The following is a 24,758-nucleotide window of genomic DNA, read 5'->3' as shown; positions in this document are numbered from 1 at the left end:
ATTTTTGAAAAATTTATATCACTCTTCCAAATTTGGGAAATAGGGGAAGGGGGCAGGATTTGAACCCTAGACCTCTACTCTAATAGTAGAGACTATGGGGGTGTTTGGCTAAACTTATAAGCTATTAAAAAAATTATAAGATATTTAAGTGCTTATAAGATCTTCCAAAGTGTTTGGTAATTTTGTTTTGAAAGATCTTAAAAATTCAAAAAATAAGCTGCTAAAGAGATTTTAAAAGCGGATTAGGAAAAATATCTCTACTTAACTTTTTTTATTTAAAATCTTATAATGTGTGAAAATAGCTTATAAGTTTATTGCCCAAACACTTTAGAAATAATTCTAAAAATAAGGCGTAACAGCTTATCAGCTCTTAAAACAGTTTATCAGCTCTTAAAACAGCTTATCAGACGTAAGAGTTTATCAACTGTTTAAAATAAGTTTAGTCAAACGGGTTCTAGGTACCTATTCTTATTTATTTACATTAACCCAGAATGTATTTTCCCTTTTTATTGTATTCGATAGATTATTAGATCTGATCATATGTTTGAATATCCATACCTTATATATTTGAAAGACTATTAAATAATGTAGATAAGATAATGTATATGGAGGGTCCAGTGTATTGAATTCTTTCTTAAAAACCAGTCCCTTTCTCTCTACACATGAACTAGTATATATACTACTACAACATGGGCCCTGATTGGGCCTGTTTACATTTGCTAGGTACAAAAGCCGTCATCCTGTCTATTCTGCCACGTGGCTAGTTCTTATTGGTCCTTTTCATTGTCCATCAGTCAGTTCAAGCATGCCACCCATCATTTATCTCCCAGAATTGTCCCTTGCACGACTCTCGAAGTGCCGACGTAACGCTTACTTCGTCAGCCGTGGAATTACTTCGTCAGACTATCTCGTAGGATGTATACTTCATTAATTACCTCTTGCGGCCTATTATGGTGTTATGGTATTGGGCTTTCTTTAATTTGGCTTGGGCCTTCCCTCTGGACCCAAATTAGTTCGGATCATCTAAGTTTCCTTTAATTAGGCTTGGGCCTTTTCTCTAGGCCTAAATCAGTCCGAATCATATATATATATATATATATATATATATATATATATATATATATATATATATATATATATGCAAAGGTTCACGAGATCTATATGTTTTCATTTTAAAGTGCCCCAACAATAAAAGACGATATTAGTTGAGGTGGTGTTTCAAAGAAAAAGAAAAAAAAAGAATTATATAATATTTACAAAAGTAAATTTTGTTTTTACTTATCTTAAAATTAGTTTTAAGTTACAATCTCAAAAATAAATTGCTTGTCTGGTTTGAAGTTGCATTTAGGTATTTATGCTCTTCTACTAATAAAAACTCCACTTAATATTATTATTAATACTAATGTTAATTTTAATCATATTATTAATATTAAATTTGATGTATACATATACCCACAATTGAACCACCATAATTTGTAGGGCAAAGTACAGTTTATACTCCCGAACGATAAGAGTTGTACCAGTTTGCCCCCATAAATTACAAAACGTCTTATATACCCCCTTGAATTTATGGTCAACTATTAAATTATTAACACCTTTAATTTAAATGTGCAATTACTTCTCTGCCCTTGAGGGTTTGTTGTAAGAAACTTAATTATTATATAATTAATACGTGTTGTATTTGTCGATTTTGTTACGAATTTGTGATTTAAGTGAATTTATGGTTTACACGATTTTCTTAATTTTGTTTAATTTTTGGATTCAATATATTTGCTAATTGTCCTTTTGTTCAATTTGTGCATTTTTTGTTTATGCCCTTAATTAAATGCATAAGTTTTGGGGTAATTTTCCTGCATTATAAGATGTCTTGAACAACGAAGTATAAGAATTTTGTGTATTTGAACTGTTTTTTTTTTTTTTTTTTTTTGAGGAAGTGTATTTGAGCTGTTACTCGACATTTTTATAAATTTTAGAACAAAAGGTTAGTGGCCTTTTAGTGGTTAAATAAGAAAAAGAAAAGCGAAAATACGAGAAAAGAACCCAAATATATGGAGAAAAAAACTTGACAAAATAAGCAAAAAAAAAAAAAAATCAGTGAAAAAGCTTTATATACCAATCCTCATTAGGAGAGTTGGTACCTAGCCTTACCAATAGGGTAAAAGGTCTAGGGTTCGAGTCCCCCTCCCCTACTTCCCCTTGTAATGACTTGAATTACTCAAAAAAAAAAAAAAAACTCTATATATATATATAATTGAATAGAGGGGCAAAATAGTCAAAAAATGTCAAAAGGTGGAAAAAATAGCTACAAATCATAAAGTCAAAAAGCCACATCAGCATTTACAAATAAAATTTAAATAGAAAGGGGTATTTAAGACATTTTGTAGTTCAGGGGACAAACTGGTACAAACCGTTTATGGGTGTAAACTGTACTTTACCTTAATTTGTATGAAATGGGATATTTAATTTGATTCCTAGATATTATAATAGAATATGATACAACTCGTATAACATGTACATGCATGTCGGTAACGTACACGTGGCGTATGCTGCGTTTCTCTTTACTTTCCAAATTTGTCATCATGCTAATAGTGTAGTACTATAAAATTTTATTATTAAAAAGGATATTTTCTTAGTTTTCAAATATTTTATTATACATAACCTTCTATATAATAAAGGGTAAATTACAACCAACCCCTGAGGTACGGTCAAATTACGAATACTCCCTCTTGTTTGGATAATTACAACCACCCCATCAACTCCTTAAATTTAGTGGAATCTTCGAGATTATATGAAATATTATCACTTTTGTACCCGTTTTATCCAATTCGAACTCTACATTTTGAAGCAAGATTATCATAATATGTGTTTTTTGGCTTGTATATATTAGATTGTGGTGCATCAGAAACTGTATTTTTACACAAAACGAGTACAAACTAGAGCACATTCCACAAAATCTAGATGATTATGTTGAATTTGTCACCATAGGGGTGGAGGCGTAAGAAAAAATCATAGTTGAAGGGGGTAGATGTAATTATCCAAACAAGAGGGTTTTTTTGTAAATTGATCATATCTCAGGGGTGTTTGTAATTTACCCTATAATAAATGATCTGGACATTTTTGTAATATTGAAATGAGAGGAGGAATATAAGAAATTACGGTCACCCCTAAGGTAATGTCAAATTACGAAAAATCTCATCATATTTGGGTAACTACAATAATCCCATCAATTACGAATATTCTTAATCATTCATTTTTGCAGTGTAAGATTTAGTTAAATCTTCTTGATGATGTTGAATATTCTCCAGTAATATAAGAAATTACCGTCATTTCTAAGGTAAGGTTAAATTACGAAAAAAAACTCCTCATATTTAGGTAATTACAATCATTCCATCAACTATGAATCTTTTTACACGCTCACTTTTGAAGTGTTAGATTTAGAGAATTTTCTTGATCATGTTGAATATTCTCTGATTTGTACCCGTTTTACCCCATTCGAGCTCCACATATTGAAACAAGATGATCATAAGATGTGCCTCAACTATTTTACACGCCCACTTTTGGAGTGTTAGATTTAGTGGAATTTTCTTAATCATGTTGAATATTCTCCAGTTAAATTTGTACCAATTTTACCTCATTCGAGTTTCACATTTTAAAACAAGATGATCCTAAAACGTGGTTGTTGGCTTGTAAATATCAGATTGTGGTGCATCAAGAACTGCATTTTTTGCACAAAGCGAGTACAAACTAGAGAAATGTTCCACGGAATCTATAAGATTATGTTTAATATAATTTGACAAAATAAAGGTGAAAATGTAAGAAAACCCATAGTTGATAAGTGATTGTAATTATCAAAATATAAGGGGAATTTTCATAACTTGACATTACCTCAGGGGCGGCAGCCGTAATTTACCCAAAGAAAAATAAAAGGGTAAATTACACTTATACCCTTGAGGTGTGCTAAAATAACTTTAAGGTCCCTGTGATATCGATAATTACACTCACCCCGAAACATAGTTAGAACTATAATGGGATAATGCATTAGATACGTACAGATAGAAGTCTAACAGATTATTAGTTTCAAAAAATGGTGGAGACAACAAAGAGCTATGAGTGATTTAAGAAATGTTGGGGGAGCCGTGTCACCCCCGAACTCTATGTTGTCTCCACCACTACCTAAAAGTAATAGTCCGTTGGAACTCTATCGGAATAATGTATCAAATGCATTATCCTATTAGAGTTTCTGACTATGTTTCAGGGGGTGAGTGTAATTATCGATATCACAGGGACCTAAAAGTTATTTTAGCATACCTCAAGGGTGTGAGTGTAATTTAACCAAAATAAAATTGGCTTTCCATTGAAAGAACGTACATAACTTTGCCAGGTGTTAACATACTAGAAATCTTGGCCCCTTCAAATCTCCCAAAAAAATAAAAAAATAAATAACAATTGATACCAAAAACAAAGACATCACCATCTTCATCATCACTCCCCACCCCCCACCCCCCCCCCCCCCCCCATTCTAACCAAACTGTCGGAATACTAAAAAGAAATAACAACACTCTAAATTCTAACCTAATTATTTCAAGAAATCAATCCATCCATCCATACTTTCCTCTTCCTCCACTCTTCCAGATTCCTCCATTTTTTAATTTTACCTGAATAAATAAATCTTCAAGAAAACCCTCATCTCAAACTCCACAAGATTGGTGGTTTTCTTGAACAAAAGAGTAAATTAATTAAATCATGGTTTCTCCACTAATCACCACCAAAAACCCATTAATCACAATCAATTCTTGCACCCAGCACCTCTTCAAAGATCAGATTTTTACCCGAAAAATCCGGTGTAATAATAACTCTCAGAAGCAGAATTCCAAGAAACCCATGAAGGAATACCACAGGAGGCGGAGAACCCAGTCAGCGAGCTCCGTTGTAATAAGCCCAGGAGAAGAGATACCTGCGATCGGGCGACAAAAGCCCGGAAAAAGCGGGGTAAAGAGAGGATTTTTAGAGGTGGGGGATCGAGATATGGTGGTTCTGTGTGGGGTGGGTTACTATGTGAACGGGTTCAGGGGGTTTCCGTGGCTGGCGCTGAATTTCCACATGGCGCACAATCTGAACATGCACCCTTCTGCGCTGCAGATTGTGCAGAACTCTGCTAATTTGCCTATGGTGGCGAAGCCTTTTTATGGGATTTTGTCTGATGCTCTTTATATTGGTGGTGCTCGTAGGCTGCCTTACATTTCCATCGGAGGTACGTTGTTGTCTCTTTCTGTGTGTGTGTTTGTTGTGCGTGAGAGAGAGAGAGAGATTAAAGTTCAGGTTCTGTTCAGATTTTAAAACTTGAGAGAGAGAGATTAAAGTTTAGGTTTTGTTCAGATTTTATAACTTGTTTTAAGAGAGAGAGAGAGATTAAAGTTCAGCTTTTTTTCAGATTTTATAACTTGTTTTGAGAGAGAGAGAGAGAGAGAGATTAAAGTTCATGTTTTGTTCGAATTTTATAACTTGTTTTACGAGAGAGAGAGAGATTAAAGTTCAGCTTTTTTCAGATTTTATAACTTGTTTTGAGAGAGAGAGAGAGAGATTAAAGTTCAGCTTTTTTTCAGATTTTATAACTTGTTTTGAGAGAGAGAGTGAGAGAGAGATTCAAGTTCAGGTTTTGTTCAGATTTTATAACTTGTTTTCTGTATTTGGTTGATTATTGGTAATTGAAGTAAGTCTATCTGTGTTTTGATCTGTTTGTTACTCTATTGTTTTTCGCCTTTTGTTTCGATTAGGATGTCAAAACCTTGGATCTAAATCGATATCTTCGATTTGCAGAGTGCACCGAATCTAACTTTACCGTTATTCGAAGATAATGTTTCATTAAAATTCGATCTCTTGTGATATGACAAACATAGCTGCAATCCTCGTGTTTTCACTATCAAAAGATCGATCTTTTATATTTTCCAAATGTGAATTTCGAACCGATTAAGAATCACAACTGACAACTCTGATATATAAACCCTCTTCAGTCGTTTTGCAGGTTCTTTCTTGGGGGTCATTAGCACTAATCCCACTATCTAACGAAGCTCTCACGCCGATAATGGCGTGCATTCTACTAGGCAACCTCGGCGCATCCATATCAGAAGTAGCAAAGGACGCACTTGTAGCAGAGTACGGCCACAACACCAAACTCCCTGGCCTTCAATCCTACGCTTATATGGCCTCCGCCATCGGGGGCGTTTTAGGTAATTTACTCGGCGGATTTTTCCTACTCAAGACGCACCAAACCAAATCCATGTTCCTAGCCTTTGCAGCTATGCTCATGTTCCAGCTCACAATATCTCTCACAACAAGAGAAGAATCCCTCGGCTTATCTCAGCCGTTGATCCACCGTGCCCAATTGAGCGAGTCGGTCCCACAAATCATCAAGAAACAATACTCCGATCTAACGGTTGCAGTTAAAGAAGAGGGAATCCTACACCCTCTATTTTGGCTCGTTTCTTCGATTTTAGTGATTCCTATGCTTTCAGGTTCGATTTTTTGCTACCAAACTCAGTGCTTGAATCTCGACCCTTTGATTATCGGAATGTCGAAAGTGACAGGCCAGTTGATGCTTTTAGGGTTGGCTGTGGTTTACAACCGGTTTGGAAAAACGGTGCCCATGAGAAATTTGGCTGTTGGTGTGCAGATTTTGTACGCGTTTTCGCTGCTTCTTGATTTGGTACTAGTGAAGGGAATAAACATCCAAATCGGAATTTCGAACGAGGTGTTTACTTTATGTTTCTCAGGTTTGGCGGAAACAATTGGGCAGTTCAAGCTATTGCCTTTCTACGTGTTCTTTGCTAGCTTAGCTCCACAAGGGTGCGAAGGGTCTTTGATGTCTTTTTTAGCTTCGGTTTTGTGTTTGTCTTCGATATTGAGTGGGTTTTTGGGAGTGGCTTTTGCTTCGTTTCTTGGTATAAATTCGGGCGATTACTCAAGGCTGCCTTTAGGGATTGTTGTGCAGTTTGTTTTGGCTTTGTTGCCCTTGTGTTGGATCGGTTTTGTGCCCGATTTGCAAGCTGTTGCGGTGGATGAAAAGTGTGGGAGGATTGGTAGAAGTAAGAGGACAAGAATGAATAGGAGAGTGGGGAGAGTGGTGTTCGATTCGGCTGCAATTTCTTACCGTCGGGAGAGAGAATCGGATTTGAGGAGGTGAAAAGATTCTTGATGGTTTCGGCGAATTTCTTGGAGGCAAAAATCGAACGGTTATTGATGGTTTGATTGCTTCTCAAATGGTACGAGATGTCGAAGAACATGTCTTAATCTTGCAAGTTGAGACATCCTCAAAACAAAGACAAGAAGTGAATTTAACCAGATGGTGCTGTGTGGATGGATCTTTGTTGGGGTGCTTGAAATGAGTTCCGTTTCGTTTAGTATAGGATTCGGTTAATTTGTAGCTCAATGTATAAGTATAATTTTTTTCTTACACCGATAACTATAGGGGTAAAAATGTAATATTAGAAATTCTTAGAATTCAACTAATAATGCTCCTTAATCACTAGAATACACAAAATCAGGAGCACAAAAAGTGAGCTTCATAGTCGAAACTAACCGATGTACCGTGGCGTAAATTAACTCAGAGCACGGGTGTGTCTTATCGGCAACGAAAAAACTGTGGGTCCCGCTATTTACGCTGATCCAACTGCACCCGGGCAATTTCTTTAGCCCTCTTTCCCTCATATCCTTCCTAACTTCAGCCACACCGTCCCATCTATTCGAAGCCGCGTGCAAATTCGAGAGCGCGATATAATTCGAGCAGTTGTGAGGCTCTATCTTAATAAGGGACTTGTAAGCCAACTCTTGCATCTCGATATTCCCATGGAGTGCAGAGGCGCTCGAGAGAGCACCCCAAATACTGGGGCCCGGTTCGACTGGCATGCTCTTGATGAACTCGAGGGCTCGATTGAGCTTTCCTAATCGACCGTACATATCGACCATGCAGGCACAAATCTCCACCGTCGGTTTGATCTGGTGGATGGTGGTTAGAGAATCGTATATTCTTGTTGCGTCGTTTAATAAACCTGATATACAACATGCAGAAAGAACTCCAACCACAATGGCCTGGTCTGGCTTGACTCCTCTCTGGAGCATTTCGTCGAACAGGTTGACCGCGCGTTGACCATGACCGTGTAAACCGTACCCGCAAATGATTGTGCCCCACGAAATTGCGTCTTTGTAAATGCATTCGTGTTCGAACACTTGGGTTGCGTATTTTAAGCTACCGCATTTGGAATATGTGTTGATTAAAGCGTTACATAGAGAGAGTTCTTGATTCAACTCCCTTCTCGTTGCAAAACCATGAATTTGCTTCACTCCAGTCAAACCGATAGCCGAACTACATGCAGGCAAAATAGCTACGAGCGTTACCTTATTGGGTTCCACACCATCTCTCAGTTGCATTTCGCGGAAGAGGAACGAGGCCTCGTCGAACTCCCCACAACGAACATAGCCGTTTATCACTGCAGTCCAAGTGAAGACATTTTTCAATTTCAATCGATCGAAAACCCTTCTTCCCACATGAACTTGACCGTTCTTCGAGTATATATCGATCAAACGACATCCCAGATGAACATCACTATCCAATACATCACTCGAATCCAAACCGTTTCTAGTGATGTAAGAGTGAAATTCCCTTCCACGACAATAATTCTCTCTACAATCGTCAATTTCAGCGTCATCATCCCCACCGCACAACGAGAGGAGAGAGGAGACTGTATACGCGTCGAGCTTAAAACCGTCGTTCTGCATCGCCTTCACATAATCCCACAATCGGTATCCAAACAATAGCGAATCATTCCCACCGTCGACATTCGCCTTCAAATAACCTGAAATCAACGCATTCCACGAAGCTACGCCTCTAAGCGGCATTTCGTCGAACACCTTCAGCGAATCGTCAAAGCACCCAAACCTACCATACATGGACATCAAAGAATTCCCCACCACAGTATCCGAAACTACGCCGTTTTTCAAACCCATCCCTTGCACCATTTCCCCATGAAAAACCTCCCCAAGATCTCCAACTATCTTGAACATAACCGAATAAGTGAAGTCATCCGGCAAAACACAACCGCCGCACATCTCCCTGAAAAGCTCCAAACTCTCGAGAAAAAGTTGATTCTTGCCATACCCACTGAGAAGGGTGTTGCAGATATGCGTGTTCTTAACCAAGAGCGACTCGAAAACCAGACGCGCGTCGAACGGACGCTTGAATCGACAGAATGCGAAGATGAGCTTCTGGGCTACGAGCGGGTGCTGCGTGAGGCCCACGCGTTGAGCTCTGGCGTGGGATTGCAGCGCGAGTTTGTCGGAGCGGTTTTCGATGGAGAGCTCGAGGAGGTTGAGGAGAGAGATCGATGAGTCGGCCGTGGGGATAAATGTGTGAAAAGTTGGAGCTTTCGTCGGCGGCCGACGGCGGATTCTCAGGGCTGAGATTTTCGACAAGGTTATCATCCATACGAATTTGGTGCCAAATTTTTTTTTTTTTTTTTTTTTCTGTTGATCGGAAATTTGTTTGATAGATTTATCTGCGATGATGGAGAAAATGGTGACTGAAGCTAGCTTATGGTTTTCTCTGTATATGTGGGGTAAATAACTGAATTGAGGTTCAAGAAAGAATAAAAGATTGTAGGGTAAATTATTAAAAGACCCTCTAAATTAAGGTTTGATCACCAAAAAGCCCCTCAAATATTTCATAATTGCTAAAAATCCATCTCTAACTAATAGTAGTACTACAATTTTAAATATCGATCTACACGATTTTTAATGAGTTAGTATTTTTAATTATTTTCACAGGTGACGTGCGCTTAATTACAACCACCCTCAAACTATTTATTATCACGAAATACCTTTTTTTCTTTCAATAGATAAAATTTGACACCGCAAATAGTAGACGCGTAATACAGTATTTAATTGGAGGTGATTATTATAATTACTTAAACATAGGAACTTGTTTGCAATTTCATCTTACCTCATAGGAGGGTGACCATAATTTATCCAAAAGTTTATTACACAAGGGCCTCGTTCGATTGCCAAATTAGCCAAGATAAGAATAAATAATCTAATAAAACACAATTATATTATTAATCATTAGATGATCCAATAGAAAACATATGTAGAAGACAAAATAATACATAATAACATAATATTTACAAATCAACCTGGCAAATAAAATTATTGGAATACCAAACATCTCCAATTATTAAGTTAATTATGACTATCTCCCCAACCAAACGAGGCCAAAATGTAAACCAATATATAAGATCCAAATATTAAATAAGTCAAAATAAAACAAGGTAATCCCTAACAATACACATAGGATGAAAAACCAACACCCTCATACGAAAATGTACATGGTACTTAATCAAAGATACATATAATATAATTTAAAACATGGAAGACAATAAAAATAATCACACACATGAAACTAGTTTTTTTTCCCGCCAATCAGACAACGGCACCACCAGCTGTGACACCGCCCTTGGACACGGGCTGGGTTCCGGGCCCACCAAAGCCATAGTCGGAGTCTCTATACCCAGGCCCGTAAGCCCGGTTAACGAGGCCCGCGTGAAGCATAAGAACATAGATCAATTGTGTGAATGCAAGAATTATAACAAACGCCTCCACCATCCTCAGCCTCCAACCCCTCCACCCTCCAACATTTATCTCCTTGCATGCCAATCTGCAAATTCAAGAATGCAACTAATATTTTTTTTTTCTTTACTAATTAATTATACTAGTGATATTTAAACTTTGTTTAGCAATTTGATGCAACATATATATATAGTGGCGTGGAATGCAATAAACTCCTTTCAGAGTATCATTCTATATAGGGCAAATTGAACGTCACCCCCTATACATTTCTAATTCTCACATTTTACCCCCTCAAATTTTGAAAATATGAACACCCCCTCAAAATATTATTCTTATTGCACGTTGCCCCTGTAGCAAAACTTCAATGGATTATTCACTGGAGTTTCAAGTGTTTTTAATCCTCTTTAAATGTTATTTTTGTTGCACTTTGTCCTTTAAAAATATTATTTTTCTAAAAGTTGCACCTTTAAAATATTATTTTTTATACAATGCCCACAAAAAATTGACTTACGAGCCAGAGTGCAACCAAAATAACATTCTGAGGAGAGATTATCCATTTTTCAAATTTCCCGGGGCGGAAAGTGCGAAAATGAAAAATTTATAGAAGGTGAAGTGCATTTTATCCTTCTATGTATTAATTAAACAGCTACCAAAATGTCTTTTTTGAACGTAACCCATACAGAAATATATATATAATTTACCCGAAAGCAAGGGCGGTGACAGCCCAGGCGACGATAGCCGACGAACAAGCGGCGGCAAGGCTATCGCTCCTCCAAACCCTAAGGTGCTGGCCGCCGGCAACTTTAGACACTATGCCAAGAACCGCCGCAAGTATTGAGAAAGTCAGAAAATGCCCCGTTGCACCATTCCCTCCCATACCTTAATAAACATTTAAAACCAATTAATAATAATTAAAAAAATTAAAAAAAAAAATCAAGAAATGAATTAAATTAAATTAAAAATAAATAAAAAATATAATTACTTACTTGGGTGAGCAGTTTGGCCATTGATATACCTGTTGAGGCACCAGCTGGAGAAACCAAGCACTATGAAGTACATAATCAAGTTCAGGTACAGCAATGGAGCTGCCACACTTCTTGCCGATGTGCTCACCATTTTTTTTTAATTTTTTTTTATTTTTCTGAATAATATTTCTTGCTTGTGCTGATCAGATATTATATATTATATTGGAAAAGAATAGTGGATGATGTGAGAATATATAGAAGCAGATGAAGAGGTGGTGACAAGTGCAATTTATTTTAAAAATTATTATTACAAGATGTTGACACGTGGCGGGATTGTAGCTCTTGTGACAAAACAGGTGGAGAGGTGAAGACACGTGTCGACTTCTGCGCGGGTTTTCTCATCTTTTATGTTTTTACGGGTTGACGTGTCTATCAAATCCCGAACGGCGACGTGATTCATTTTAATACTTTTGGGAGCACGGTTCAATAATAAAAATAAGGATAAATTACGGTCATAATTTTAAAGTCTGTATTGTATCGATAATTACACTCATCCTCTTAACTATGGTTAGAATTTCTAATGGGATAATGTGTTGGATACATAAAATTATTACGATAGAGTTTTAACTGACTATTAGTTTCAGAAAGTGGTGAAGACAACAAAGAGCTATGGGTGATTTAGGAAATATTGGGGGAGCCATGTCACCCTCTAACTCTAGCTAACTAAAAATAACAGTTTGTTAGAACTCTATTGGAATAACACACCCAATACATTATCTTATTAGAGTTTTTAACTGTGTTTTCAGGGATGAGTGTAATTATTGATATTACATGAACTTTAAAGTTATTTAAGCATATCTCATGGGTATGAGTATAATTTATCCTGAAAAATAATAATAAGAAGAAGAAGGGATGAAGTGGTGGATCAAGCTATGGATGATTAATCATTTGCAGCATTAAATTTTATTTGTTCCAAGGAACGTACCATGGAAAAATCTTATTTTGACCTTCATGAGTACTCGGATTTGACGGGAAGTTTTTATTTTTATTTGTATTTTAATACATTCGGCTGCAAAATTGTGTTACTACTCAATATAGATAAGCCTGAGAACATCCATAGGACCCGATAGTATGTGAACTTGAGCTTATAATAACAAGTTTTAATGTATATGTGCTCGAGTCAACCCAAACTCGACTCATAATGCCCAATTGCCGATCATACTCCCTCTTAGGCTCTTTTTCCACACACACTTAAAGTTTGGCTATATGTTCCTTTATAGTTTAATGACCTCCACTGAAAATTATTGTCATTTGATATTAAATCATATATTTGATCGTTGATTTTTGTAAACTAATTGTATAAACAAAAGTAATTTTACTATTTCTCATTTAATAAAAATAACAGTTATTTTTCAACGAATCAAGTTCAATAGTTAAAATAAAACTATATTGAAGGTATTTGTAATACTTTTTGAAATATGAGAGGCGTAAAAATGTAGTTGTATAAGAGCAACTCCAATCCATTGTTATCAAATGGGGTTATCAAATACTCATTTGATAATTAGGGTTATACTTTGATATCTCTATACAATTAGTGAACTCCAACCACAAGTATCAAAAAATAATTATCAAACAAATTTATGATTATTTATACATTATTTATTTCTTAATTCATTTTAAATAACCATATAAACCATTTTTTGTGGTAAACTATGTTCAAAATCAATATTAATCAAGTTTTTACCTTTTCAATAGAAAAAAAATTATATATAAATAGAGATTATTTTTTTTTTCGTGGAACTTTGTTAAAGCTCTAGAGAAAGAAAAGAAAAAAAAAATCTGTTGAATACGTAAAAAATTTAATGTAAAGAAAAGAAAAGAAAATTCAATAATGTTGAAAATTTAATTTTATTCTGTTGAGATTTTTACGTAAAAAGAAAAGAAAACTCAATTATGTTGAGATTTTTCTTTTTTCACGTGCTCCTATTTTTTAGGAGAAGATTTGATAACTATTTATTTGGGATGTATTTTTACTTCCCGAAGGATGATGAGGTATCAGAATAGAACTCTATTTTAATAACCCCATTGGAGGAGAGAGTTTTTAAAATTGGGGAGTCAAATGGAGGTTAATGGGTTTGATAACCCATTTAATAACCCGTTGGAGTTGCTCTAAGAAATAAAAGGCTTTTTATGGACTAAATGTTAACTATTATCAAACCTTAGGGGATGTACACTAAATTGTTCAAACTAGAGAGGAGCTAATTGTAATTATATCACTCTTTTATTTAATTTTAATCCGTCGTCTACAGTTGGAAAAAAAAAGGGGGCGTCAATCCAACGCCCGCATTATTCGATCTTTTAGCTAAACCCCACCTCCGCCACCGCCACCGCCACCGCCACCGCCACCGCCACCGCCACTTCCACCGCCGATCGATCAATGGAGGGAGCAAAAACCCTAAAGGTAATGGCGGAGGCGTTCAAAGAATTGGCGGAGAAGATAAATCAATGCCCGGATGGAGAAGAAGCCCGGCTCGAATTGGTCCCCTTTTCTCGGGCCTGCTCCCTCGTATCGCCTCTATTCCGCTGCCTCGGCATCGCTTTCAAATTCGCCGAGCTCGACTACGTTGCCAAAGTAATTTTTTTATTTTTCTTTCATTATTTTTGTAGTCAGTTTTATTTTAGCGTATCTGCGTTTTTGTTTGATGTGGAATTTGTTGATTCTTTCATTTGAATTTTTGTGTTGATTGTGTGTTAATGAGTGAAATTTAATCGAACTAGCTGTTTTCCGTTCTGAATTTGTTGATTAATTGTTTGTTCAAGTTTGGGTAAATTACTGCCACCCCGGAGGTAAGGTCAAATTACGAAAAACCCCTCCTATTTGGGTAATTACAACGACCCCTCAACTATGAATCTTTCTACACGCTCATCCTTGTGGTGACAAATTTGATGGAATCTTCTAGATTATGTAGAATAATCAAGTTTGTACCCGTTTTTTATTTGAAGCAAAATGATCATAAGATGTGTTCTTTGACTTGTATATATCAGATTGCGGTACATTAGAAACTGCATTTTTGAACAAAGCGAGCACAAACTATAGAACATTTTACGGAATCTAGAAGATTATGTTGAATTTGACACCATAAGGGTGGACGTGTAAGAAGATTTATAGCTGACGGGTAGTTGTAATTATCCAAACATAAGGGTTTTTTTCGTAATTTGACCTTACCTTAGGGGTGGTTGTAATTTATACTTCTTATTATTGAATTTGTCGAATATGCTACTTTTTCTTTACACCCTGTGTTCGAATACTCAACGTGTGGAATTTTTCCCAATTTTTAATTGCTCAAGTGATATTAATTCTAGATAAATTACTCGTGTTTGTACCGGAATCACGAGTAGCTCGTTAAGTGTGCTTATTAAGTTTAATTTGTACGAATCATGAAAGTCTAGAGCGTGCGTTGTGCAATATATGCTCTTCTGATCAATGTGATTCTCTGGGTTTTTTTTATCATTTTTAATTTCAGGTTAATGATCTTGTTGAGGCGTCAAAATCGATATCGGTGCTGCCATTGATGATGGATGGTGATATCGAAACCGATTGTGTAAGAAAAGCAGGTAGCCACACAAGGAATCTGCTGAGAGTGAAGCGTGGCATTGACATGGTCAAAGTTCTGTTCGAGCATATTATTTCTTCAGAGTATGTCCACTGAGCCTTCCAGCTTCGTAATTTTCTTTATAAAGTTATCTCTGATTTTATTGAATTTTACGTGCATACATAATCGAAGAAAAATGACCATCCCGCCGTGTTTACCTTGTTATTCTGCAACGTTTATGAACATATATATATGATTCTTCGTTGAAACATCCGGCTACAATTGGTGATTGATGTAATCTTTTCTCTGAAACTTGTTGACTTCGGAAGATGAGGTTTTGAATTATTTGGGCCTTAAGTAAGCGTTTGGTCTTAAAACAAATTGAAAATTAGCTAGGATGGGTTAAATCTTGTACGATATGTATACTGTCATTAGTATTAGTATTGCGTAGTACATACGAGGTTTTTAAGAGACGAACCAGCGAACTATTTTTTGCCCATAAATCATGCAAAATGTGTAGCCGTGAAATAATCTTAAAAATTTGAAAAAAGATGCCATTCGCATATATCTCCGTCAATTTGAAAAAAGATGCCTTTCGCATATATTTCCGTCCCCATGGATGCTGCTTTTATTAAGTTGTTGTGCATAGTGTATACATCTTGTTACTTAAAAAAAAGGGTAAATTACACCTACACTCCTGAGGTATGCTAAAATAACTTTGAGGTCCCTGTGGTATTAGTAATTATGCCCATATCCCTGAAACAATTACCGAAGCCAAGATTTCATGTCCTGGGGACCGAGATGCACTATATTTGTTTCCCGGGGGCCGTTAATGCTACCATAAACAAAAATTTATAAATCTTATATAAAATCATAAGATTTTTAAGAAATGTTAGGAGAGCCATGTTAACACCTAACTCTATGTTGTCTCCACCACTGCTTGAAACTAATTGTCCGTTAGAATTCTAACGGAATAACTTATCCAATGCATTATTTTGTTAGGGTTTCTATCAATGTTTTAGGGGTGATTTAATTACCGATACCACGTGGACCTTAAAGTTACTTTAGCATACCTCGTGTAATTTACACTAAAAAAAACTAGGAAGACCAAGTTTATTTTATTTTCGTATTCGGGAACAAACTTTTTGGTTCAATAATGATCTTGATGATATTGATCGTAAATCAATCATACCACGGAGCATGATCATGCAAGTACTGAACCTTGCTATTTGACAGGGGAAATTCCCTAAAAGACCCCGCTTCAAAAGCTTATACACAAGTGTTTGCTCCCTACCATGGATGGGCTATCAGAAAAGCTGTGGCGGCCGGAATGTATGCCCTTCCGACAAAAGCACAATTATTGAATAAACTAAACGAAGATGGTGAGTTTTTTTTTCTTTTTTCTTTGGTGTGCGATTCTTGTTTTGTAATTTGTGTACCTTAAATATGATTCGTTTTGATTGAATATGATTCGCCTTCGTGTACACTCTTTAGTTTTATTCGTACAATTGAGAGCTTGATAGTTCCGTTTTGGCAGTAACTTGTCATATGATTAAATTATTTTCTCCAATACTCTGTTTTTACGAGGCGTATTGTTTCTCTTTCAGAAACATCAGCGAGAATTCAGATGCAGAACTACGTATTGTCGGCAAACGCAGTGGTTAAGTACGTTGACCAGCTATTCAACTCGAGAGAATTGGGAATTGATTGGTGAAAAATTTAGACGGTAGGGCTGAGTAACTACATTCGGAATTTCTGGTCCTATTATCGTATTTATTTTCAATATAGTTTAATGATTTATTCGCTTTGCATCCTTCAATAGGTGAACAGAATTGCTCTGTTTTCTTTATTGCATACAGTTGTACAGTAATTGAAGATAAAATCTGCTATGTTTAATGTGTTGGTTGCCCCTATATTAATGTTTATTACAATATGAGATGGTAAGCTAAATTTATTGTGCTCTAATGGATTTTAGTTTAAAAGAGAGTTTGCATGACTTGGAAGTCGAGCGATGGTTTACGTGTAGGGTTGAAAATTTGAACGAATTTCGCCGATTTTGATTTTTAAAAAAAATCCGATTTCAGAATAATATCTTTCATTCTGAATTCCAAATTTATTTTTTTGAATTTTTTTATTGGAATTGAAGTATATATTAATTTTGGGATTGAACTACCTGTTTTATTGGAATTTTGGGATTTATTGCAAAAACTTTTAGAAATAGATTATGATTTTTTTTCTGCACTAGGTGGTGTTTGCAAAATCTTATTTAAAAGCAGCAGTTATGTATTGTGAGTTAAATTGATTTTAAGTGTTTATTTATAAACGTTGGGTGTGTTTGCAAATATACTGGAAAATTAACTTAAATAAAAAAGCAGGGTCATGGGTGATTAACAAATTATTGCTTAAAATTGTTTATTGTAAGAGAAGCAAAAGCAAAGTTGTTTTTGCAAACACTTAAAAACAGATTATGTGAGAAAAAAATCATAATCTATTTGTAAAAGTTTTTGCAAATCCCACCATAATCTGCTTTTAGGTGTTTGCGAAACAAATTTTTGTTTTTGCTTCTCTTAAAATAAGTTGTTTTAAGCTATAATTTTAAAAACACACATATACATGCTTTTTCTATTTCAATTAATTTGTAAACATTCCCAATTTTTTAATATAAACACTTAATTACAATTTAACTCAGAATCATTAACTCTTGCATTTAAATAAGCTTTTGTAAACACCACCTCAATTTTAATGAGCGAAAATAATCCCACAATTTTCATTTTATATTTAAAATGACACTTTAGAATATCAATACTATTACGTTTTCCCCCTATATGTAGATATATTTTTTTCGTCGATTTCAATTTAAAACATTACAATTTACAATGTGAAACAAATCATTCCATTTCAATTTCCATAATTCCGAATTTGATTCATAAAGGTGGTGTTTGCAAAAACTTATTTACAATTAAAAAGTTATAGATTGTGAAAAGTTGGACGTGTTTGCAAATTTATGAGAAAATAAAGTCAAATAGAAAAAGTAGGTCATCGGTTTTAATAAATTATAACTTAAATTTGTTCATTTTAAGAGAAACAAAAGTAAAATTTTATTTTGCAAATACTTAAAAATTGACGGTTAGAAGAAAGAAAATTCATAATCTATTTGTAAAATATTCAGTTTAAAAAATAATATATATAATCCAATAAAAAGGCGGTAACATGTTTTGAGGATCAAAATGTTTGAAATTTGACGAAAATAGTCAAATATATATTGGAGGGAAACTTTTGTACAGTAGCCTGTTCGATTTTCTGTACAAAAACGATAAATGTCGTTTATACCCCTAGGAAATCCGCAGACATAATTCTAGTCAAATCTGTTGTGTTTTACTATGAAACATGGTCAATTATTAAAATATACATATATTGAATAGACAAGACATTGTAATAAGTTGTAACTTTATTACAAATTCTTTTCTTTTTTTTATTATTAAAGATCAGTTTGGACCAACCAATGCATTCTTTCGAGGTGATGCTTTTATTTTTCTTTTTCTTGAAAATTTGATGTATAGTTTAGGTTTCTTTACAAGTGTCTCGTTAGCTAATTTTTTTTTTCTGTTTTTTCATATTAAATGTCACTTTGGAGTTTTTGAGTAGGAAAAACAAAATCTTCAATTTTACCCAGCATTAATGATACGTTAATGAAGTAAAAAGATAAAGTTGACGAACGCAAAGGGGTAGTTCTGTCAAGTGACGATTTTTTCGTCTGAAATCAAGACTATTTAGTCATAACTATTCTTAACTGGTGCGTATTGACTTGAAACGATACTTAAATAATAATGGAGAGCGCAAATATAGAAAAATCATCTCAAAAGGGATTTTGAAGGGTAACAAAAGATGGAACCGTAGTTCAAAAATAGTACACACGCTCAAAGCCTCGCTTAGAGTGGAGAGTGGAGATTCCAAGATTTATGTTTACAGGGGTGAATGTGTAGGCTTAATTTTGGGGCACATCGATGTTCGGAACAAGAATTTGATAAATAAAGTAATATGTATTTGTATTTAAAAAGAAGACTTGCAAACAACTCTTAGGCAATGTTTGGAAGCTTAATCAAACTGTTTTGCATTTTAATTTGAATATTTTTTTAAGAATGAAAGCAGTGTTTATTTGTATTTTCAAAATAATTAACAGTCAAATCATAAGTCTAAATGAGTTGGAAAAAGTATTTTAAATAATAATTCGAAAAATAAATTGGTATGTATTTGTTTCTTAATGATTTTTTGTACAATTGCACTCAAATCATGTTTGAGGGAAAAAAACTTTTAACTTTCTTTTGAAAAGCTTAATACATAAACATAAATTTAGTTTGAGAAGTCAATGAGAAAAAAAGTGCGCTTTGAATTGGTGTGCATGTATTAAGAAAACTAAAAAATATTTAAGAATTTTAGAGAAAATATATTCGATTTGACTATAATACTCTTTTCATTGATTTTATTTTCACCTATTCTTTCTCAACCAATTAAAAGAAATATTGACAAAATTGAGAAAATGACAATTACTACATTATTGGAATTATAAAGTGCATGTAATATGAATTTTTTTTTTCAAAGTGACAGTTAATTTGAAACGTAGAAAGTTTCAAATCTAAACTCATCCCGTGGTCTAGTTGATTCTCCAAATATTTTACCCCTACATTACTTCATGTGGGACCTGTTTGTTTCATATGTATAAAGTTAGGCATATGATAAAAGAGACAAGAATGTGTTGACCCATCCTTGTCCACATATTTTTAAACTATTTTACTAGGCTCACTCAGAAGTTAATATATATTCTAAATCTCTAAAGTATATTCTACGTAACACTTATCTTTATAAACTATTTTTTAATAATACTTAACTCTTATGTATCATTCATACAACTTTTTCCGGTGGCGCAACTAATGTACCGTGAAGTTACAATGACTAGTTATATGTTTGGTTGAAAGATTCAAATCAGTTAAGGCGACAATGATATATAATAATTAAAAATTGCTATTAGATGTGACTACTAACGATCATCGTATTCGATTGATTTTTAATGAAGTGACTAAAGTGAAGAAAATAATACGATTTTTTTCATCCTAAAACGTGATGAAATATGATTTGATTATCTGCGTAACTGGAAAGAATATGAAAATATCTTGTTTGGTACTCGATTTTAACAATTTTAATATTAGATATGATATAAGGAATTAAACATCTTTTATATGTTTAGAAAGGTTTTGAGGAACATATGAGAAAAAGTTTAATATTTGTATGTACATTTTATTGGGAAATTGAGGTGAAATATTTCATATTGTATTGTTTGATTCTGTATTATAACAATTTTAAATTAGATCTAATATAAAGAATTAAACATCTTAAATGTTTTTTGAAGGCTTTTGAGAATCAATTTCATAATATTGGAGGAAGTATTTTAGGGGAAAAATATTAGAGAAAGAATAATTTTGTATGTATTTTATATTGGAGATTGAGATGATATTAAAGGGGAAATATGCAATACCCCCCTCATTTAGAAAATATTTTGAATTAAACCCAATTGACTTTAAAGACTTTTCCCATAACCCAAATCCCAATCTAAATTAGTGAGACCCCCCTTACCAAATATGATAAGACTAAACTGCCCATATGTGTTAGAGTTTAATTATATTCCATACTCTGCGTACCCCTCTCACGATTCATTCTCCCTCTCTCACGGTAAAACTCTCTGTCTTTCATAATTTCTATTCTTTTTTTTTTTTTTTTTTTACTTTTTTCTTTTCCTTCTTCTGCAATTTTTTTTTTTCATTCTTCTGCAAAACGTTTAACTCTCTTTTCATGCTTTACCCGTTTAGATGAAAACCCGACCCGAACCCAAATCACTATTTCTAATCAAATTCTCGTCTCCGTATTTTGCTTAATCCTCTGCAAAAACACTCAAAATCGAATTCGCAGCGAGGTTTTATTTATCGACGACACCCATTTGGGATATCTTCCTCGACGGAGAACGACGATTGAGGATAGAAAACTCGGTTTACAGATTATTGAAAAGCAGTCACAATGGTGAAGACGACGAAGGGAGGCAAAACGATGAACCCTACCGATTCCTACCGCAAAGAGATCCGCAAAAAGGAATTGAAGCGGGTAATTTTCCGTTTCTATTCTCTATTGATGTAATTTTCCCCCCTTGTTGATTATGTATTTTTCCGTCCTTACGATTTTTTAGGTTATTTGTGCAATATGAAATCATGTGTGGGGATATTGTTGGAACAATTTTTTTTTTCTTTCTTTGTTTTGGATTCTTCGATTTTGCTTTATAAATTCAAGTTTAGTCAGTGTAAGTTTTCACTCAATTGAAATAATTGTTTTTTTTTAAAATATATTCTATTATAGCATTAGGGAAGCTGATTAACATCGGTCGTTTGTTTTGCTATACCTATGGATGTTTCTGTATGAAAAAAGTTGAGAAATTGGGCATGTGTTGTAGTTGAGTTTTATTTCTACTGCACATTTTTAGAGTGATGATGGCGTAACAGTTTTAATGTTTTATGATTCAAATTTGTTGCTTGTGTCGTAAAAAGTTTCAAATTGTTAAGTATTTTGAAGAAATGTTGTGCATTCTAGAGCTTCTAAAATCATTGTTGAATTTATTGTACAGAACAGGAAGGAGAGAAAGAAGGTTCGGTCTGTTATATTCCCACTGTCATGTTCAGTCTCTTTTCATAATAGTCATATTCCCACTGTCATGTTCAGTCTGCTATACAAACTGTAGTCACATAATAGTCATATTCATACTTCTACTGTCTGATAATTATAATGTTTTACAAAGCACAGTCACATTCACATAATAGTCATATTCTTACTGTTAATCCTGTTCAACCTGTTATACAAACTGTAGTCACATAATAGTCATATCCAGGCTTCTACTGTCTGTTAATTATAATGTTTTACAAAGCACAGTCACATTCACATAATAGTCATATTTTTACTGTTAATCCTGTTCAATCTGTTATACAAACTGTAGTTACATAATAGTCATATTCAGGCTTCTACTGTCTGTTAATTATAATGTTTTACAAAGCACAGTCACATTCACATAATAGTCATATTCTTACTGTTATATTAATAATTATGCTTCTACAATATGTTAATTACACTGTTATACACAGCGTAGTCACATAATAGTCATATTCAACTATAGTCATATTCGGAGTTGTAAATCTGTCGAGAAAAAAAAAAAACAATTTTTTGTTTAAAAAAATTAAAAAAAAAATATTTTTTATTAAAAAAAAAATAAAAAAAAATCCGAAAATAATACAAAATAAAAAAAAAAAATCCTATTTTTTGATTTGGTAGCAAATTTTTAGAAATTTGGAAGTAGATTTTTAGGAATTAGATTATTGTTATGGAAAGAGAGAAAAAAGGAATAATTGAGACTAATTATGCTAATTGACATAAGGGTAGAATTGGAAATACAAATTATAGGGGGTTATCACAAAGAAAGATTTAAGGGTTGGACATATCACCATTTATTATCTATATGAGGGGTTTATTGCTAATGACCCCATATTTTATATTGTATAAGTTTGGTACTCCGTCGTTTCTCTTTTAATCGACATTTAAAAATCTATATATAATATAAAAAGAAGATCTATGCCCTCAATGATTGACATGTGGCAAATGATGATGTCATTTGTCAAAATTGCTTAGTTGGAGTTCAATTGATGAGGTGGATTCTTCAATTGATTAGGTGGCATTTTTATTTATGGATGTTTTTAAGTTTTTTCCTATTTTACATTTACACAATCATTAAATAATTATCACATGTATATATATTATTTCCAAAGTTAATATTTTATAAATTCGAAATAAAAAAATCTTATTTATAGTTTCAGTATTTCAAAATATATTTATTGAAAAAAATTCATGAAACTCAATTTTTTTACGAATATTCAAATAATTTTCATAAAAAAGATATTTTTCTTAAATACTAAAATATTAAAATAAAGGAACATGTTTTTGTTGTTTTTTTTTTGTTTTTTTTTTTAATTTTCAATATTTTAGAATATTCGAATATCCATTCCATTAAAAAAAATAATAAAATATTTTTTAATTGAACTATTTAATAAATATACAATATTTTTTATATAATTTTTATTATACCATATTTCAAATTAAAAATAATTATACTATTTAATAAATATGCAATATTTAGAAATTTGAAAATTTAATAATTTAAATGCGGTATATTTTAACAATTTAAAGCATATTTGTTGTTTTCTAAATTTTTTGTGATCTCCAGCCCGCAATTGTTAGGACAAGAAATTGTTTTCTAAATGCAGTAGTTTTAAAGTATATTTCGAAAACACTATTTATTATATAATATGTTTCGAACTATAAACCGGATTATGCATTATATTTGTCAATTACTATTTCAAATAAAATATCAAATCACCAATACAAAGGAATCTTTAATATTCCAAGATTCCTTCATATCATCTTTGATTGATTTAATTTACACTTTAATTCAAAATTGAATGGTAAAAAATAAAAATTGTATCTTCATATTTAATGTTTTTATATTGCAAGATTTTTTTCCACAAGTTATTATTTTAGTTTTTTTGGGTTGTTTCCTTTATTTGTTTGATTTGATTTGATTTACTAATATATAAATCTTTTGAATTTTTAATTTTTCCATAGAATTAAGTTCACTTTCAATACTATATAAAACCTTCAATGTTCATTTTATTTTTATCTACCACCATTCGATTACAAAGTGCACAATGTTCGTATTATACAGTTTCATATTACATTTTTTTTATAATTATTTTTATATATACATATTAGTACTATTTGTATTTATTTCTTTTGGGTTTTAATTTTAATATACTTTTTTAATTGTTTTCATGCAGTTTATTAAATAAAGTCGTTCGTACTTTATGAAGATCAAAAAAATTGTTTGCGCTCATTTCAAACAATGTGTTCTTTGCAATGCGTATTTTGATCCTGATTTCGATCCATGTATGTGCGTCTCATGTAGGGAATCAATCAAAGTCGTTCCACGCTCTGGATCTTGCATTGTATGTTCCTTGAAAATATAGTATTTTTATAATTAAAAATTCATATTAACATCATATTAATTTTCATTTATTTTAATTCTTGCAAATATAGTATATTTATAGACTTAAATGTTTAAACCGAATTGAAAAATTTAATTTTTATATATTACGAAATTTATATTTTTATTATTAAAATACAAAAACAAATGTATGTATATTTCATATATTTTGAATTTTTTCTAAAATTTGGATATGCATTTATTATATAAATCATTTCTCTATAATATGTATATTATATACCATAATATCATAAGGTTTTATCATTTCAATATTTGATAATATCATAACAAGTTGAGTTTATTGCGATATTTTTTGATAATATATACGAATTGCATAATATATATTAGTATGTCTGAGTCATTTCCATATTTTATAATATATATTGTACAAGTTTCTTTCATTTAATGTTTCATGAATTATTTAATTAATAAAACTAATTTCTTTTATTCTAATTTGTTTTT

The 24,758-nt window shown here is 33.1% G+C and overlaps 4 protein-coding genes and 1 long non-coding RNA gene across 6 annotated transcripts; 3 read left to right on the top strand and 2 right to left on the bottom strand.

Moving 5' to 3' along the window:
* Window positions 1-4,403: 4,403 nt before the first annotated feature.
* LOC105950243 (putative folate-biopterin transporter 8, chloroplastic) lies at window positions 4,404-7,537 on the top strand. Of its 2 annotated transcripts, none has more exons than XM_088820747.1 (2): window positions 4,404-5,251; window positions 6,023-7,537. In XM_088820747.1, the coding sequence occupies exons 1-2, from the start codon at window positions 5,186-5,188 to the stop codon at window positions 7,178-7,180; spliced, it is 1,224 nt and encodes a 407-aa protein (XP_088676873.1). In that variant the 5' UTR covers window positions 4,404-5,185; the 3' UTR covers window positions 7,181-7,537. The 2 variants fall into 2 exon arrangements, with proteins under 2 accessions (XP_088676873.1, XP_012829050.2); XM_012973596.2 differs by having other exon boundaries at window positions 4,442-5,251; window positions 6,012-7,537.
* On the bottom strand, window positions 7,461-9,474 carry LOC105950234 (pentatricopeptide repeat-containing protein At3g22150, chloroplastic-like). Its single transcript, XM_088820748.1, has one exon. The coding sequence runs from the start codon at window positions 9,472-9,474 to the stop codon at window positions 7,516-7,518; it is 1,959 nt and encodes a 652-aa protein (XP_088676874.1). The 3' UTR covers window positions 7,461-7,515.
* A 782-nt stretch (window positions 9,475-10,256) lies between these two features.
* LOC105950585 (membrane protein PM19L) lies at window positions 10,257-11,845 on the bottom strand. The gene is made up of 3 exons (XM_012973955.2): window positions 11,601-11,845; window positions 11,316-11,493; window positions 10,257-10,702 (listed from the first exon to the last, which is right to left on the bottom strand). Exons 1-3 carry the CDS (start codon window positions 11,728-11,730, stop codon window positions 10,468-10,470), a joined length of 543 nt encoding a protein of 180 aa, XP_012829409.2. The 5' UTR covers window positions 11,731-11,845; the 3' UTR covers window positions 10,257-10,467.
* Window positions 11,846-13,849: 2,004 nt separating this feature from the next.
* ACD11 (Glycolipid transfer protein (GLTP) family protein) lies at window positions 13,850-17,122 on the top strand. The gene is made up of 4 exons (XM_012973572.2): window positions 13,850-14,211; window positions 15,104-15,276; window positions 16,409-16,554; window positions 16,780-17,122. Exons 1-4 carry the CDS (start codon window positions 14,017-14,019, stop codon window positions 16,884-16,886), a joined length of 621 nt encoding a protein of 206 aa, XP_012829026.1. The 5' UTR covers window positions 13,850-14,016; the 3' UTR covers window positions 16,887-17,122.
* Window positions 17,123-20,692: 3,570 nt separating this feature from the next.
* LOC148768994 (uncharacterized) lies at window positions 20,693-21,322 on the top strand. The gene is made up of 2 exons (XR_016031992.1): window positions 20,693-20,896; window positions 21,034-21,322. It is a non-coding gene; the product is annotated as an uncharacterized LOC148768994 (long non-coding RNA).
* Window positions 21,323-24,758: the final 3,436 nt, after the last annotated feature.

Source organism: Erythranthe guttata, chromosome 7 (genome assembly GCF_056151865.1).
Source record: "Erythranthe guttata isolate IM_541 chromosome 7, IM_541, whole genome shotgun sequence".
Taxonomy (NCBI): Eukaryota; Viridiplantae; Streptophyta; class Magnoliopsida; order Lamiales; family Phrymaceae; genus Erythranthe; species Erythranthe guttata.
The sequence above is the reverse complement of the archived record's forward strand: the minus strand, read 5'-3'. Positions and strand labels throughout refer to the sequence as shown.